The sequence below is a fragment of the Nelumbo nucifera genome, chromosome 5 (assembly GCF_055504915.1).
Source record: "Nelumbo nucifera cultivar China Antique chromosome 5, China Antique-T2T, whole genome shotgun sequence".
NCBI lineage: Eukaryota > Viridiplantae > Streptophyta > Magnoliopsida > Proteales > Nelumbonaceae > Nelumbo > Nelumbo nucifera.
This window is the reverse complement of record NC_142653.1, coordinates 32677378-32695025: the sequence shown is the minus strand read 5'-3', so window position 1 is coordinate 32695025 and position 17648 is coordinate 32677378. Positions and strand designations below refer to the sequence as shown.

The window sequence follows — 17648 nt, the reverse complement described above, 5'->3', positions numbered from 1 at the left end:
TGAACAGTGAAAGCCGCATAAATAATTAAATATGTAGCAAAGAAACATGTATGCAGTACAAATGAAGCGGAAAGAGTAAAAGGGAAACCGTGGAAGCCCAGATAGACAAAATTGAAATCCCAAAGATGGAAAGAAGAGACACAAATGAACACTCTGAACCAGATGTGGCCCATAACAAAAATCCATGCAATGGTCGCATGGATTCAGCATAGCCTCACTTCGTTTTCCAGAACCAGTTGGCAGCCAGGGCCATGACTGGGAGAAGAAGTGAAAGAGAGCTTCACCGGAAGACATTCACCAGATGAATTGTTGCCTTTATGCTTCTGAGCTCACTTGGCCTGTAAGGAGTGTATCTGATTTCTCTGCACGCTGTGTTTTAAGTCAGAACTACATGATCACACACGAACAATTTCGTTCATTTTCACCTTCTAATTCCTCATCTGATGCCACATCACTGCCATCAAATAAAGATTTCATTTCAGCAACAAGATGCACCAAAGAATCACAAACACATTCACTAGAATTTAACAAGGACGCATTATGGCAGCAGAATGAACATGCCCTGACTCAAAACTTGATTAAAATTCGTAAGTTAGTGAAGTAAGCGACCTTTGTCCTTGAATATTTCACCTTTGGGTGTTCTCATGTTTTATATCAAGCATGTGCTCCCCAAGGGAAGGGAAAATAGAGGCCATAATCAACAAAAGGAAAACACAAGAACAATAAAAAAAATCACAAGAACAAGAACCCACTCCAGAGGAAAAGGAACAGTTCCCCAACAAAACTTGTTCCTAGTCCTACTCACTTCTCCCCTAAGAAGGCCATCTGTAAAGAATTAGCAGGCATTCGGAATCATCTGAACAAGATACACAAGAAGCCAAGGCTCTAGTAGCTTATAATGTAGTATCCAAGAGTCCAAGGCCCAACTGTAACATCTTGCAACTTGAACCCATCCAATAAACATCTGGGAAAGCATTTCCACCTTGACTCGTTCAAACCCCAGAGAGTATACCAACCTATGGCCCAATCCCAAATTAGAGACGCAGGATATCTAGCTGAAAGCCAAGGACCGCACATTTCTACATTCAATCATCCAATGGTTGTTCGGGAATCCCCTTCTAGAACCAGATTCTTGAGTTCAAATGTCCTTGCCAGCCAATAAAATGATTTTGTCACCTATTGTCATATTTTCATTTTATTTGTTTTGAGTTGCTGATGTAGGTCAAGAAGATTAAGAAAAAGAAACTAAGGGGAGAAACAAAGATAACAGAATTTGCTATGGGAGGAAAAGGAGTGGTTGATTCGCCAACCTATGCCCCAACCCCAAATTAGAGACGCAGGATATCTAGCTGAAAGCCAAGGCCCTCCCATTTCTCCATTCAATCATCCAATGGTTGTTCGGGAATCCCCTTCTAGAACCAGATTCTTGAGTCCAATTTCCAAATGTCCTTGCCATCCAAAAAAATTATTGTCATATTACCAGTACATGTCTAGCAACAGGGACATGTTATCCATTTAGGAGAGTCCACAAAATACTGGTGAAGTGACGATCAACTGTGGACACAGGGATCTCATGAGTAAACCTCCAAAATAGGAAAAAATTTCTACTTTGGTAACAAACTGATGGAGGATAGTTTAAGAAGCCACCCTGAATTGTAAGCCAGAGACCATAAAAAGAAAATAATAAGATAAAGAAAGATAAAAAGATTATATATATTGAATTACAACTAGAGCAGGATGAGAAAAACGAGAGGTACATCTGGAGTTTTATGTGATAGGAAAATACCACTTAAATAAAAGGAAATTTCTATAAAACAGTTGTAAGGCCAGCTATGTCATATGGAGCAGAATGTTGGGCTATCAAGAAATAGCATACCCAAAAAATGAATGTGAATATATATATATATATATGAGATGGATGAATGGAAAAATTAAAAAGGGGATCAGAAATGAAGTCATTTGTAGGAACTTAGGGTCCGTTTGGTTCACGGGTATAGGGATCTGGAATTGGAATCAGAATGGTCCATTCTGATTCCTAGGGATGTCAATGGGTCGGGTTAGGGTCAAGTATATTCGATTTAGGGTTTTGATTCTTCAACCCGAGTCGGGTTCAGGTTTTGGTGGACCCATCCCAACAGGCCATGATACCCTGCATATATACAGAGTATTCTTGTAATTTTTTGACTTCTAACTCTATAGCCTTAAAGCTTAAGATTTATTTACATATTGACTTTGGTTTTCTTGTTTTAAATGGGAAAAATGACACCTTAAAATCTATAAAACAATTTCCTAACTTAAATTAATGGGTTTTATGTCTTCAAAACATACAATTGAAATGTTACTAGTTTGGTCGGGTTAGTGTCGGGTAAGACCCTATAGGGCCGGGTTGGGTTTGGGAATCACACATTTTAAAGTCAGGCCAGGTCAAGTTTGGGATGGGGCACTGGAGGGTTGAGGCAAACCCGTGCCGAACCCGACCCATTGACATCCCTACTGATTCCAACTGTTTGGTTGGAAGGAATTGGAATCCCATTCCCATTCCTAGTGGAATGGCATTCATCATTTGAGGGAATGGTCATTCCCTCCCCCTCCCTTAGGAATGAGAATCCATTCCAGTTGATTTTGATTCCTGTCTGAACCAAACGGACAAGAGGAATAGACCATTCCGATTCCAATTCCAATTGCAAACCAAATAGACCCTTAGGAGTAACTCTGAGAACCCCCTATTTGCTAATGTTGTTCATTCATTCATCTTAATAAAGGGTTCAATGATGATATGGAAAAGATATGATATCCGAAAAACATCCGACTAATTAACTGGAATCATAAACGTGGTAGCGAATCATGTGTTATTAATCAAAATTCATGGGTGGGTTTTGATTGGTCAAAACTCTTTCCATACCATATCTTTCCTACATCATAGATTTTCCCCTTAATAAAATATCTTCTTAAAAGGCAATTAAAAATATAAAATCATTATTTTTTTGTGAGAATTAAGAATTCAAGACCCTAACATGGACATGTTTGGGCTTGCCTTGAGGGGCATGGCACAAAGGCGACTCATAGAATCAGGAATGTAATATGTTTTACATCACATTAGCTACTTGAAGTAATGCAATTGAGGAAAAAAAAGATTGTGGACTTTACATGCTTGAAAATGTTTTATAAGTTTGATTTTATTTTTAAATTTTCACTTAAATATGATTTACATGTTATGTTTATGTACTTTAATTTTAGGTAATAGGTTTTTAAACCATTAATTTTAAAATTTAAGTTTATATTTCTTATTAATATTATGTTTAATATTTGTTTTTGCATTTTGGCTTTTTTTTAATCTTCTGACTTTTTTTTTATTTTTAGCAATTTTTCTGTATTTTTGCACCTTGCTTCAAAAAGGCACATGCCTTGCCTTGCGCCTCAGGCGCAAATTGCCCCTTGCGCTTTTAAAACATTGCCTTTGTCCAACACTTATGGGAGTTTTTTCTATGATCTTTTTGGTTGTAGATGGATCCCTCCCCAAGAGGTAGCAAACATTTTTGGGCCCAATTTCCCAAGGCAGCCAAAGAAAAGAGGAAGATTGATGTGGAAAGTTACCAAGGCTGCAACTATTTTGGTGGTTTGAGAGGAAAAAAATAACAGAATTTTTAATGACAAAAGTAGACCTGTAAAGGAGGTAATAGAGACAATAAAAGTGAAGGTAGCATTCTGGATTAAAACTTTGGATTGCTTTCAAGATTTCATAGTGACTGAGATTCAAAGGGCTTGGAAGGAGATAGTGTTTTCCTCTAGAGTCAAAGACCAAATAAAAATGGAATTGAAACCTCCACAAGGACCAATTAGTGTGGCCAACTCTATAAAAGCTGATTTGTTAGCTTTACTACAAGGTCTCAATCTAGCTAAGCAATTGGGCTTCAATCAATTGAAGGTGGAAGGGGATTCAGAAGTAATCATTTCTTGGGCAAGATCTAATAGAAAGGTGCCTAGTGCTTTTGTCAATGCACCTCACCCAAACACCACCTTTTAGCAACTAGGCACCCACTTAGGCAACTAAGCACTCACCTAAGCGACAAAAATGATAAGGCAGGTGCCTTTTATAATATCATTTATATTGTTGTATCTTATTATGCATGTGTTAATACATTTTACTATATGCTATATATATCAATTATACTTTGTTCTAATGCTTTACTATTGAACTTTAAAAGATCAAAGGGGTTTGAGGAGAAAAAAAGAAAGAAAGAAATAAAAGAGGAAAGAAAGAATAGAATTATAAAGAGGTTCTTTTTTTCTATTCTTTTTTTTTTTTTGATAAATGAGAGTAATTTTATTGAAAGAGAATCAGAAATACATGCAGCCTAGGAAGAGGCACGAGATGTTACCTCCCCCAAGGACTGAATCATAAGCACTAAAACATGCTCAAACCTGAGAAACAAATTACAAATTAGCCCAAAACAGATCACCCCTTGCTTGGCCAGAGAATCAGCCATTACATTTGCTGATCTGCTAACCCATTGGAACCTAACAGTCATATTTCTTGTCATCCATTTAACTTTCTTTACCAGATCCCTGTAGCCCCAACAAACTGTGTCTAGGCTATTCAGCCAGCCCACTACTACCTTGGAGTCTCCTTCTACTAACAAATTGCTCACTCCTAATTGACTAGCCATCTGTATACCTTGTACTGCTGCTACTAGCCATCTGTATTCCCCCCAATTCCGGATGGCCCTGGGTTACCTTGGCAGCTACCATCAACGTTCAATTTTACCACTCCATTTGGTGGGGGTTTCCATTCAACTTGTAATTTGTTCTTGGTGGAGACTGTAGAAGCCACTGCTTCCCAATTTCTCCTTAAGTCATCAAAGGAGAAATCTGCCAACAATTGTGAAGATTTCAGCCATGAAATTGTCTTTGTCAATATACATTCCTTGACTTCAGCAAGACTTCTTTCCTTTTCTTGAAATATTCTAGCATTTCTCTCCTCCCATAAGATCCACAAGGTGGCGGCTCTGATACATTTCCTCATTATCTTCCCTCTTTTTGTCAATCTCCCAAGAGCATCTGGAGTGAACAGCAGCTTTACTTCAGAGGGCAAGTTCCACCTGCACCCAAATAAAGAAACAACCCAATTCCAAATATTGGCAGCAAAGGAGCACGATATCAGCAAATGGTTACAGTCCTCACCCTTCACTTTACACATAAAGCACCAATTTGGGGATAGACACAAAAAAGGTTTATTCTTTTGCAAGTTTTCCACAGTATTGATCTTACCATAATAGGCTTCCCAACAGAACACTGCTACTTTGGGGGGTATTGGCCTTGACCAAACCTCTTTAACAGGGAAGATTTAAGAGTAAGGGTTAGAGCAAAGGGCTTTAAAGAAAGATGCGCAAGTGAAAGAGCCAAACGGGTTTAGAGCCCAAACTCTTCTCTCCGGGTTGGTGGGGTCCAGGCACACCGAATCTAGAAGCAACTAGAAGCAACAACAGCTCTGAGACACAATGAAACTCTTCATCCCTTAACCCTCTCTAGAACCCAAAATCCCAATTTAAAGCCAAAGGGCGGACCAAGGGTGGGGGCGGGAAGGAACCAAGAAATGGGTTTCTTTTTAAAGAGGGAGATGGAATAGAGAGAAGGGAAACGGTCTTTTAGGGGTTGAGTGCTCACCCAAGTATCTTCCCAAAAAAGAAAGAGTTTCCAAAACAAGCATCGTACCTTACAAACCTGAGGAATTTAGGGAGAATGCCAGAGATAGCCTTCCAAGGTGTTGTGAGCAAAGCCCTTCGAGATACCTCCGCATCCCAACCTGATTCAGAACAGCCATGAATACTTTTCACAACTTCATGCCACAACCTCTCCCTCTCCAAGGGCCACCTCCAAAGCCACTTACCTAAAAGAGCCTCATTCTTACTCACCACATTCCCTAAGCCTAGTCCTCCTTTTTTGCTCCGACTCACCACCTCCCACCTAATCAAAGTGATATTTTTTCTCTTCACCAGGTTCCTCTTGGCAATAAATCCGATTGAAATAGGAGGAAGTAGAGAAGAGAAAGGAAGAAGAGAGAAGAGAAGAAGAAAGAAAGGAAGAAGAAAAAGTTTGGAGCAATGGAACAGTGCTGGCGGCGCCAACTTCTATTTTATTATATAGGGCGACAAAAATAAGAAGGGAAAAGACTTTTGTACCCTTGTTGTAAGTGAAGTGCAATAACAGGAAATAAAAAAAAAAAAACTTTAACTAGCCAAACGGATCCTAACACAAATAACTAAATCATTTCAACACTCTCCCTCAAGTTGGAGCATAGATGTCAATCATGCCCAACTTGTCACACAAATCATTGTGCCACACATGATGAAGTCCTTTGGTGAAGATATTTGCAAGTTGTTCTTCTTAACTGACATATGGAGTACACACTTCTCCATTTACAAGTTTCTCTCTAATAAAATACTTGTCCACTTCAATGTGTTTTGTTCTATCATGTAGGACTGGATTAGCAGCAATATTGATGGCAGCTTTATTGTCATAATGGAGTGACATAGGGTTGCTCACTGCAAAACCCAGTTCACCTAACAGATTTCTTATCCACATGATTTCAGCAATCCCATGAGACATCGCTCTATATTCTGCTTCAACGCTCTAGCCACCACACTTTGTTTTTTTACTTCTCCATGTGACCAGGTTTCCTCCTACAAAGGCACAATACCCACCGGTAGACTTTTGGTCATCAACTGCCCTTGCCCCATTCAACATCAGTATATACTTCCACCTTTAAGTGTCCATGTTTCTGGAACAACAAGCCAGCTCCAGTAAACTTCTTGAGAATCTAAGGATCCTCTCTACAGCTTCAAAGTGAGCTGTCCTAGGATTGTGCATGAATTGGTTAAGGACACCCACTGCATAAGCAATATCAGGCCTGGTCATAGACAAATACAAGAGTCTCCCTACAAGTCTCTAGAACTTCTTCACATCTTTCAAAAACTCTCCCTAACTATCTCCCAGCTGATGATTAGATTCAATTGGTTTTATCCCCAACTTGCTTGTATCTTCTAGTAGATCTAGTACATATTTCCGTTGGGAAATAAAGATGCCCTTGTGAGAGTGGGCAACTTCAATTCCAAGGAAATAACGTAAGGGGCCTAGATCTTACACCTCAAATTGAGTGGCTAAGAATTTTTTTAGTCTCTGTATTTCAACCTCCCAATCTCCTGTGATCACTATGTCATCCACATACACAATTAGAGCTACAATTTTTCCTTCACCTTTTTTCACAAATAGTGTGATCTGACTGGCATTGTTTGAACCCCATCTGCTGAATTGCTAAGTGGAACTTACTAAACCAAGCCCAAGGTGATTGTTTCAACCCATATAAAGATTTTTTTAACTTGCACACTTTTTGTTCACTGCCTTTAGCACAAAAACCTGGAGGTTGGGTCATATACACTTCCTCTTCCAATTCACCATTCAAGAAAGCATTTTTTATGTCCAATTGGTGAAGTTCCCAGTCAAGATTTGTTGCCAATGAATGAAGAATCCTGATAGAGTTCATCTTGGCTACTGGAGCAAACGTCTCTGCATAGTCCACTCCATATACCTGTGTAAAACCTCTTGCTACCAATCTAGCTTTGTACTTTTCAACAGTTCCATCAGCCTTGTGTTTCACTGTGAACATCCACTTACAACCCACTGGTTCCTTCCCTTCAGGAAGATCCACCAACTCCCCAAGTGCCATTTTTGTGTAATGCATCAATTTCTTCCTGCATTGCATTTGTCCATTCAAGTTTGGATAAAGCTTCTGCCACATTCTTAGGAATGGGGACACTGTCCACAAAAGAGAGGAATGCACGGAATGAAGGTGAAATGTGATCATAGGACACAAAATTAGAGATAGGATGATTAGTGGTACAAGATCTAACACCCTTTCTCTTAGCAATAGGAACATCAAGATCATTAATGACAGGGGAATCAACATTGAGAGGAACAGGCATATCAATAGGAGCAAGTGTACCTGGCTGATGAGATGGATCTACCTCTGGCGAATCCGATGATGTTGGTTGCATAGTGTCAGGTTCCATAACTCTTGAACTCTGTTGGCTTTTATGGCGGCGATGAAATACACGGAATGGAGGAGGATCGGGTAAAGGAGGTAGTTGAGTTTGAGACACCTGTTTCTCCTCAACCCTACTCTCCCCCTGAGGAGAAACCGAGAAGGTTGATTCTTAAAGGATACATCGATGGAGACATAGTACTTGCGAGAGGTAGGATCACAGCAACGATACCCCTTTTGAGATAAAGGGTAACTAAGAAAAACACAAGGAATAGCCCAAGGATCAAGCTTACCTTGAGTAGGGGACAAGTTATGGACAAAGCAACGACACCCAAAAACACGCATTGGAATAGTGGACAACGGAACTGTAGAAAACAAAAGCTGATGTGGGGCCTTATATTCTAGTAACCGAGATGGCATACGGTTGATGATGTATCTAACACACAAAACTGCATCCATCCAAAAACATTTTGGCACATTCATATGAATTAATAAGCCACAAGCTACTTTGAGAAGGTGATGGTTCTTTCGTTTAGCAACACCGTTTTGTTGGGGTGTCCTAGCACAAGAGCTTCGTTGAAGTGACCCATTTGAAGCAAAAAACTCCGTGAGATCACTATGGAAGTATTCCTTCGCATTGTCCGACTGAAAGATATGGATTTTAGTTTGGAACTGAGTGAACGCCATGCGCTGAAAGTCTTTCACAATTTTTAGCACCTCATCTCTAGATCGCATAGGGTAAACCCAAGTGTATCTAGAGTAATCATCAATCAAGGTAATGAAGTACTTATATCCAGCCTCAGTAGGTAGAGTAACAGGGCCCCAAACATCAGAATAAATAATATGAAATGGAAATTCAGATCTTTTATTTCTCAAAGGAAAAGAACTTCTACAATGTTTACTCAATTGGCATATCTGACACTGTAACTGACTCACTAACAAGGACTCGAACAACTTTGGGAACATAATTTTTAATGACTCAAAAGAATGGTAACCAAGACGACTGTGTCATAAATAGGCTTGACTCTCACTGAACAAACTCATGGACTCTGCAGCCACAAGACTAACTTTATTCTCCAACACGTAGAGACCATCCACCATGCTTCCTCTACCAATCGTCTTCCTCGAGGCCAAATCCTAAAACACACATGAAGACGGAAAGAAAGTGACTAAACAGTTCAACGAGTGAGTAATACTACTAATGGACAGCAAATTTATAAGTAATTTCGAAACATGCAGTACATTAGAAAGGGTAAGGCCGAGTGGGAGAGGTATGGTACCTTGGTCAGCTATGGTAGAGAAAGAGCCATCAACTAATCTCACCTTATCTCTCCCAAAGAGCAGGTTATATGTCTGAAATAAATTTGACTTACCAGTCATGTGGCTTGAGGCTCCGGAGTTAATAACCCAAGGAGAATCAGTGGTATGAGATGACACATGGAAGGCAGTGGCAGCGTTACCTGATGTAGACACGAAAGAGGTAGAGGGAGTAGGACCAGAATCCATCTGGCAGAGAGTCCTAACATACAATTCCAAATGGTCACGAAAGGAGTTGATAATTTCTTCCTTAGGGTCAAAACTGGGATGCCTCTCCTAAGTTACCAATGGACTAGTCTCTTGAGATGCCATATTAGTTGAGTTATACTTTTTCCGATTCTGTTGACTTGGTTTCTTGCCCTGATCAAGTGTTGACTTCTTACCCAAACCCTGTGCCCATTTAGGTTTTCCATGGAGATCCCAACATGTATCTCTGGTGTGCCTTGTCTTCTAGCAAAAAGTGCACCAAAGTTTACTCTTATCATATGTTCTCTTCTGAGAGTCACCTTTCTTAAAAGCACCTCCGACATTTGTATCTGAATTTCCTCAAACAGCTAGGGCAACTGACTCCCCCTTTGCACAATTCATCACACTTCTACTCTCTTCTGACTGCACTAAGGCATACACCTCCTAAACTAATGGCAAGTCTTTACTACCCAAGATCTGCACCCTGATGGACTCATATGAAGGATTCAGCCCTAGGAGGAAGGCAAAGACCCGTTGCTGAGATACAAGTGACTTATATGCCTTTGCATCTTCATCACACTTCCAATTCACATTCTCGCAGTGATCAAGTTCTTTCCATATCGATGTCAAATCAGAATAGTACATCGAGAGACTCCTCTCCCCTGCTTGCAAGTAGAGGATTTAGCTTGCAGTTGGTATATCTTGGCATAGTGTCTCTGCTTTGAATAGGTGGACTTTGCTTGTTCCCATATCTCACAAGCAGTTTCAGCCCACATAAATGTCTTCCTTACCTGTGGCAACATGGAAACCAAGAGCCACAACATCACCATACTATTCTCTTGGTTTCACCTATCATATTCAACACTTCTGTTATTCGGTTCCTTCACTCTCCCATTAACGTATCCTATTTTCCCCCTAGCAATGATGTAGAGTTTTATTCCCCTAGACCACTCAAGGTAATTCAGACCATTAAAGGGAATAACAGCCATGGGGAAATTCATATCCATTCTCCCACTCACTCCATTGTGGCTCCCTGAAATCTCTAAAGTAGCAGAATTCTCAGACGACATGGTAAACACAGAGTTTTTTTTATCTAAACTCTCAACTTAGGATCCCTCCTTATATCGACAAAAACTCCACACACAACAATTCAGTTCTGGACTTGATCTGAGCACAAAAAACAGCACCAATTTCCAAAGAAGAACTATGACAAGACTAATTTTCAGATCTGCATGAAGAACAATCCCAACCTACTGGTTTCCAGTAAGTTCCACAACAATAATCAATAAGAGAGATCCTAACACACATGAAATCACAGGTACAGGATCACACGATCCAACAAATAAAAGAGGTATAACCCTCACAAAAGTCTGTCGACATTCAGTGGTTTGGATTCATTTGTTCTCCACTTGGTACACGACCAAGGAAAGAAATAAAAGAAGAAAGAAACCTTTAGGGTTGTACCAGTTGCAGATCTGATTTGATCCGCCCAGATTCAATCCTCTATTCCGCCCAGATTCAGCAACTTGAAGAGAAAACTTGGTCGCCCAAATTCAACAACCTGGCTTTGTTACCATCTTAGCAATAAATCCGATTGAAATATGAGGAAGTAGAGAAGAGAAGGGAAGAAGAGAGAAGAGAAGAAGAAAGAAAGGAAGAAGAAAAGGTTTGGAGCAATGGAACAGTGCTGGCGGCGCCAACTTCTATTTTATTATATAGGGTGACAGAAATAAGAAGGGAAAAGAGTTCTGTGCCCCTGCTGTAAGTGAAGTACAATAACAAGAAATAAAAAAAAGCTTTAACTAGCCAAACAGACCCTAACACAAAAACTAAATTATTTCAACAGTTCCCATAAGAAGTGCCTCATCAGTTTCTCCAACCTTTTCTCCCTTTTAGGAATTCTAAAGACTGCCAGGAAGTATAAAGGCAAGTTGGCTAAAGTTGCTTTAATCAAAGTAACTCTACCACCCACGGAGATGTAGTTCTTCTTCCAAGCTGCCAATCTTTTTTCAAAATTTTCAACCACTGGATTTCAGAACCTACTTTCCTTTGGGTTTGCACCTAGAGGAAGTCCTAGGTAGGAAAGAGGCCACTGAGAGCAAGTGCGATCTAACAAGGCTGCTATAGACTCCACCTCCTCTCTATTCAAATTAACCCCCACAACACAACTCTTCTCAAAATTTACCTTCAAATTCAAGGTCCTCTCCAAGTGAAGTATTAAGTCCTTCAGATTCCTTACCTCTGTCAAATCATAACGTTTGCAAAAGATTATTATGTCATCTACAAATTGGAGATGGGTTACTGACATTCTGTCTCTACCTATTCTCCACCCTCTTAGAAATCCGGCTCTATCCACTTCTAAAAGGAGTCTATTAAAAGCATCGGCAACTAAGGTGAAAAGGAAAGGTGACATGGGATCACCTTGTCTCAGACCCTTACTAGCTGGGAAAAAATCGGTAACTACCCCGTTGACTAGGATGGAATAATGGCAACTAGAGAGGCAACCGTTTATCCATTTGCACCACTTATCCCCAAACCCACACTTCCTTAGCACGAGTGATAAGAATCCCCAATCCACTAAGTCATAGTCATAGGCCTTTTCAAGGTCAAGTTTACAAAACATAACCTTTACGCCCCGATCTCCTCATCTCCTCCACACATTCATTTGCTATTAGAATCTGATCTACAATTTGTCTCCCCTGAACAAAAGCTCCTTGCACTTGGCTAATAAGACAAGGAAGTACCTGCTTTATCCTCAAAGATAAGACTTTTGCCACAATCTTGTAAACACTAGTCACCAAACTGATAGGTCTAAAGTCCTTTGAATGCTTGGCCTTTTTCTTTTTCGGAATTAAGGCTAGAAAAGTAGCATTAATTCCCCGACTCATCACTTGATTATTCTCAAATTCCTTGAAGACCTCAAATAAATCTTCTTTTACTATGTCCCAACAATCTTGAAAGAAAGCCATTGTAAACCCATCTGGCCCTGGAGCTTTAGATCTGTCCATGGAAAAGACAACTTTTCGAATTTCTTCCTCCTCAAAATTCCTTTCCAGCCAGCTTCTACTCTCTTCTAAAAGCCTTTGCCAGGTCACATCTTCCAACTCCACTCTAGGACTTAGAGGTCTCCTCAAGATGGATTTGAAATGGTCAACATAAAAAGTAGCTATCCTCTCTTGGGTATCAAAGACTGTTCCATCCACTTCCAGTTTGGAAACTAGGTTTTTTATTCTCCTTCCATTGTCTAAGTCATGAAAAAATTTAGTGTTCCCATCTCCTTCCTTAATCCACTTACATCTAGACTTCTGCCTCCAAGAAATTTCTTCTCTCAAAATAATTTCATTTAACTCACTTTTCAAATTCCATCTCCGATCTCTATCCTGAGGTCTTAAGGCTCTTTGGGATTCCTTCATATCCCAAAATGCTCCCTATTCCAATCCTTCACATATGCTCTCAATCTTTTTAGTTTTTTATGGAATCTTACCCCTTTCCACTTCACCCCCCTTAGATCTTCTCTCCACCATTCTCAACCTTCTTCACGAAGTCCGGGTGAGTCAACCACATGTTCTCTAATTAAATAAATTAGAAACTCTATCCATGTTTTTTTCTATTTTAATTTCTATTTTGAATATTTATCATATAAAGTTAATAACCTTCTTTTTTTTAAGCAGGTGATGTATTGAATTGTATTAAAGTAAAAAGTAACAGCCCATGTACAATGAGAGCCTGTACAATGGGAATATACAGTGTCAACAAAAGAAAGGTCCAGCTTGCAAAAAAGAGTAAAGCTGGACACCCCTGAATGCCCTTTGTACACTTAACCAAGAACACAAAAAGCCTATAACCTTGTTTTTCACTGAAACTACATCAGAAAAAAAATGTTATAAAAAATTGAACTGTTCCTTTCCTTCAAGAGGGCCCGAATCATAGCCGAACTCCACAGCTGGGAGGAGAAGCTGCAATGAATGGTTGGAGGTTTCAGGAACTTCATTGCATAGAGGGCAATAGGATGTTTGGTAGGAGCATCCCCCTTCTGAGCAGCCAACCAGCGGTAAGCCATGTACCCAAAACAGCAGTCCAAACCATAAAGGAAACCTTAGAAGGGGTATGAGAATTCCAGATCTATTAAACACCCAAAACAGCAGTCATAACCTTCTTTATCTGCTAATTGATATGAAATTGCTCTGTTGAATACTTATTATAGTAGTATTATTTTTAAAAATAATGAAATTAATAAATGTAAAAGATTTTTATCTTTTAGATGTGATGATTTGCCACATTTTTAGAGGAAATTTCATGTTCTTAATAAAGAAAATTGCTATTTTTTCAATTAATATACATGCCAGATGGTATATAAAACTAGGGAAGTAGCCAAAAGATTTTATATTATAAAATTTTTATCGCCCAGGCAACTAGCAACTAGGCGCCCCAACGTCACCCAGAATCGCCTAGATGCCTTGAAAACTACGACACATCAAAAGTGAAAAGTCTTTAACCCTTCAAAAAGAGAAAAAAAAAAAAAGCTGTCCAGTTAATGCATGTTTGGGGCAATGGTTTATTCATGGAGTGTATAACATCTCAGCATCCAGACAGATTAGCATATCTTCCATGTACTATATGCCCTAGGCTGAACAATATTTCCAGAAAATATTTCAGGTTTGTTTCCCTTTACCCTTTTATACCAAATATCAATTACAAGGTTAAGATCCCCCTCCCCCCAAAAAAAAACCTCCCCAACACACAAACAAAAGGCTATGTATGTAATAATGCAAAATAAATGAACAAGTCAAACCATAAAATAAAGATTACAAGAAACAAATAATAAAGTCAGAAACACATAAACACATACAAGAAGAACCAAATCCAGATTCCAAAATGAACATAGAAAATCTAGAGAAAAAGGAGCACAGTATTTAAAAGAAGAATAATGGCAAAAATCAACTAAGCTTCCAAGAACATGAGCTGACAGTTACCAACAGAGAATAAAAAAATGCACAAGTAAAACTAGAATACATGGAAGAAATACTAAACCCTGAATGAACATGGACTAGAGTTTGGGTGGGGACATAGGTATAGCAGGTAAGGGTGGCAGTAATCAATTGAGCTCTGAAGAATGATTTGGTGTTGCTGCAGAGAAAAAAGGATTTGACCCACAACTTCTTAGATCTTGTAAGAACAAAGGAACCTGGTAATTATAAATGTTTCTACACAAAATCTTAGTACACAAAAATTGGTATATGTAAATATTTTCAAGCCAACCTTCCAGTGAATCAAGTTACAAGCTTGGAATATTTTTAACTGAAGTGAGTAATTAATAGGAAACTTTATATACATTCTTAGACTAAAGAAAAATAGAACTACAATAGAATCATGTAAAAGTAATCATTTCAAGATCCTGAGAGGATAAGAACATGCACAGAACATGAAATAAAAGAAATAAATAGGGAAAAAACATAATAATCTAATCTTTGGGCACAACGACAAGCAAAAACATATACCAAAATCACATAATGCATCAGACAGAAAACAGTTCTCAAAATAGTCTTGGTTCAGATTCAAAGAACCAATACCTGAGTTCGAATTCCCGGATCTCAACAAGCTCTTTGCCACATGTGTCTGTCCACTGTACTTTCCTCCTTTCAGTACAACCAGGAACTTCTTTATCAGTTTCACCTAGTGTTGCATGTTCACCACTAGGTACCATAGCACAATTGGAAGGCTTTTTCAAGCTACTCTTGAGGTAGACTTTCGTTGTGTTCTTATCTTCGACGTGATACGTAATGCAATCCTCATCCTTACCAGAAACAGCATGCGGCACCGACAATACATCCTGTTGTTGTGCAGGACCAACTTTCAGAGGATAAGGGCTGTCAATTCCTGCGGATGGACGACGGAAGCACACAAAGGAAGCACATCCGCAGGAAACTTGGTTCTTCTGTGAAGCCAGCTGGAAGTCAGTGTCAGCTTCTTGCTCCACTAACTGGTACTGATTCCACGGTGAAACTCTCATGGGTCTTTCTTCGTTTTTTTGACCCAATAGAAGAAGGGTCAAGCCCTTGCTATATCCAGAAGCTGAAGAAGAGAAGAACCCTCCTCCCTCGACTGCTAATAACATCAGTTCTGCTCATCTGTGCACCAACAGAGATTTTCCATGCAGCTATCTCTTTCTACTACAACCTGGGCCACCATTCCTTCACCAAACCATAATCCACGGCCAGGACCCCTGTCAGAAAGAACAGGAAAAAAGGAAATTATTTGGTGATGACATGATGTTGTTAGGTAACCAAAATTGCCATTCCTTGTATTTCTCCACGAAGTGATCCAAAATTGAGTCTCCTAAATACAAAATATAAAACAAAATCCATATCATGAATGAACAGGCGGTCAAAACCAAATGAAGACGTGGGGGGAAGGTCCTTTCTTTAACTCTGAAACAAATTGTAATTGTTAAAAAATGAGCACAAAAAATTGCCAGAATACAACTATCATAGCAAAATAAAAGTTGAAAAACTGACATCCTAGCACAAGCAACTGCCTTAAATTTTGAAATCTCGGGAAATCTTTATTGAGGATTAAGATAAAGAGAAAATACTAGGACTGGCATCTTGTATGTTAAACCACAAATTATCAAAAGACTCGCCAAGGGATATTTTTCCAGTAATTCTGTCTTTATTTTTCTTTTAACGTCTATTCTGATCGATGTCTTATATATGATTCACTCAACTAAACATGGCATGAAGCATAGAGGGGGGAATTGTTTAAAAAGCAGAATAAAAATAAATAAAAAAAAAAATCAGAAGATAATAATCGCATAAGGTTGTTCAAAACCGGGAAAAGATGTCTCTTGGAGCATACCCTTACAACATAACATACCAGATTAACCGTGAAGGTCGTTTCCTGCAAACCAATCGATTAATCCCGAAAGGAAAAAGAGAGAACATAAGTAGAACCCACACCACAAAAAAAAAATATAAATTGAACACAACCCTACGAGGAATACAGAGAGAGAGAGAGAGAGAGAGAGAGAGAGAGAGAAAGTTAAACAATTATAAAGAAAAAAAATTAGAACACTTTTTGACTATTCGATAAACCCGTAAAATCACAGCAAGGATTAGCCTATTTCTGCAGAAACCAGCTAAAACTAATCCCCATTTTAAAAACAAACAGAAACAAAATACTATTTCTAGCGAACTCGTAACGAGAGCAATTGAAGATTCTTTACTTCTTTACCAAAATAACATATATAGATCTAAATAAGACAACTTTCAGATGAAACAAAGCATATTTGCTAACACGCGCTACTTCCAGCAAGAACAACTACAGCAACACAAAAAAAAAAAGAGTTTTAACTTTTAAGTTCTGAGAAAACCTACAGATCATTTATTCGCATTCAAAACGAACTCAAATTTGAACACCAAAATAAGAAAAAGCCAATTAGTAAAATTCAGTGATTCACAGAGCTTCATAAACCAGGACCCGATATTCGCAAAACTTTTTAAAAGTTCGAATATAAGAACAGCTGAAAAATCTGTACCTGAGAGAGACTATCAGATCTGAGAGTGATCTCTGGCTATTTAACGGTCGATCACATGCCGGAGAACCGGCGGCTCCGGTATTTCCGATCGTCTGTTGGAGAGAGAGAGAGACGGACGAAAGGAGAAAGAAGAGGAAAAGGGGAAAAAATAGTAAATAATAAAGAGGTAGGCTTTTATAAGAGAGTGGAAGGAGAACAGGATGAGTATATACTACCATATGGTATATTAATAAAGTGAAAGACAACGACCCGACGGCCACGGCCCTCTCAATTCCCTTTCAGGCCTTTCTCCAAAGAGAGAGAAAGTGAGAAAACAGAAAGAAGAGAATTCCAAAGTGGAAAGAGAAAGCTTGCTTTTGTTTGCTTGGCTTGCTTCTGCTTTTTCACTTTTCTTTGTTTCTAGGTTAAAATAATTAAAGTGTTGCCCACAGCCAAAAGGGCGAAAGGCAAAAGTTGTGACTGCATGGGTGGCCACCCTTTGAGAATTGAGACAGATGACAACCACTGGATTAGAACAAGATAGTGGAGCCCACTGGCTGAATGTTCCAAATTGATGGTTGGTTATTTGTTTCC

At 39.0% G+C, this 17648-nt stretch overlaps 1 protein-coding gene across 2 annotated transcripts; it reads right to left on the bottom strand.

Moving 5' to 3' along the window:
• On the bottom strand, positions 1 to 17374 carry LOC104599957 (uncharacterized). 2 transcript variants are annotated; one of them, XM_010262716.3, is made up of 3 exons: positions 17076 to 17331; positions 15112 to 15764; positions 1 to 454 (listed from the first exon to the last, which is right to left on the bottom strand). In XM_010262716.3, exons 2-3 carry the CDS (start codon positions 15654 to 15656, stop codon positions 388 to 390), a joined length of 612 nt encoding a protein of 203 aa, XP_010261018.1. In that variant the 5' UTR covers positions 15657 to 15764; positions 17076 to 17331; the 3' UTR covers positions 1 to 387. The 2 variants fall into 2 exon arrangements, with proteins under 2 accessions (XP_010261018.1, XP_088745186.1); XM_088889060.1 differs by lacking the exon at positions 1 to 454 and adding an exon at positions 4358 to 5099 and having other exon boundaries at positions 17076 to 17374.
• Positions 17375 to 17648: the final 274 nt, after the last annotated feature.

Coding starts and splice junctions, on each gene's coding strand:
- LOC104599957 (XM_088889060.1), bottom strand. CDS start 15,656: ATGTTATTAGCAGTCGAGGGAGGAGGGTTCTTCTCTTCTTCAGCTTCT. Junction 5,100..15,111: donor ATCCGGGAATTCGAACTCAG/GTATTGGTTCTT, acceptor ATTTGGGTGCAG/GTGGAACTTGCCCTCTGAAG.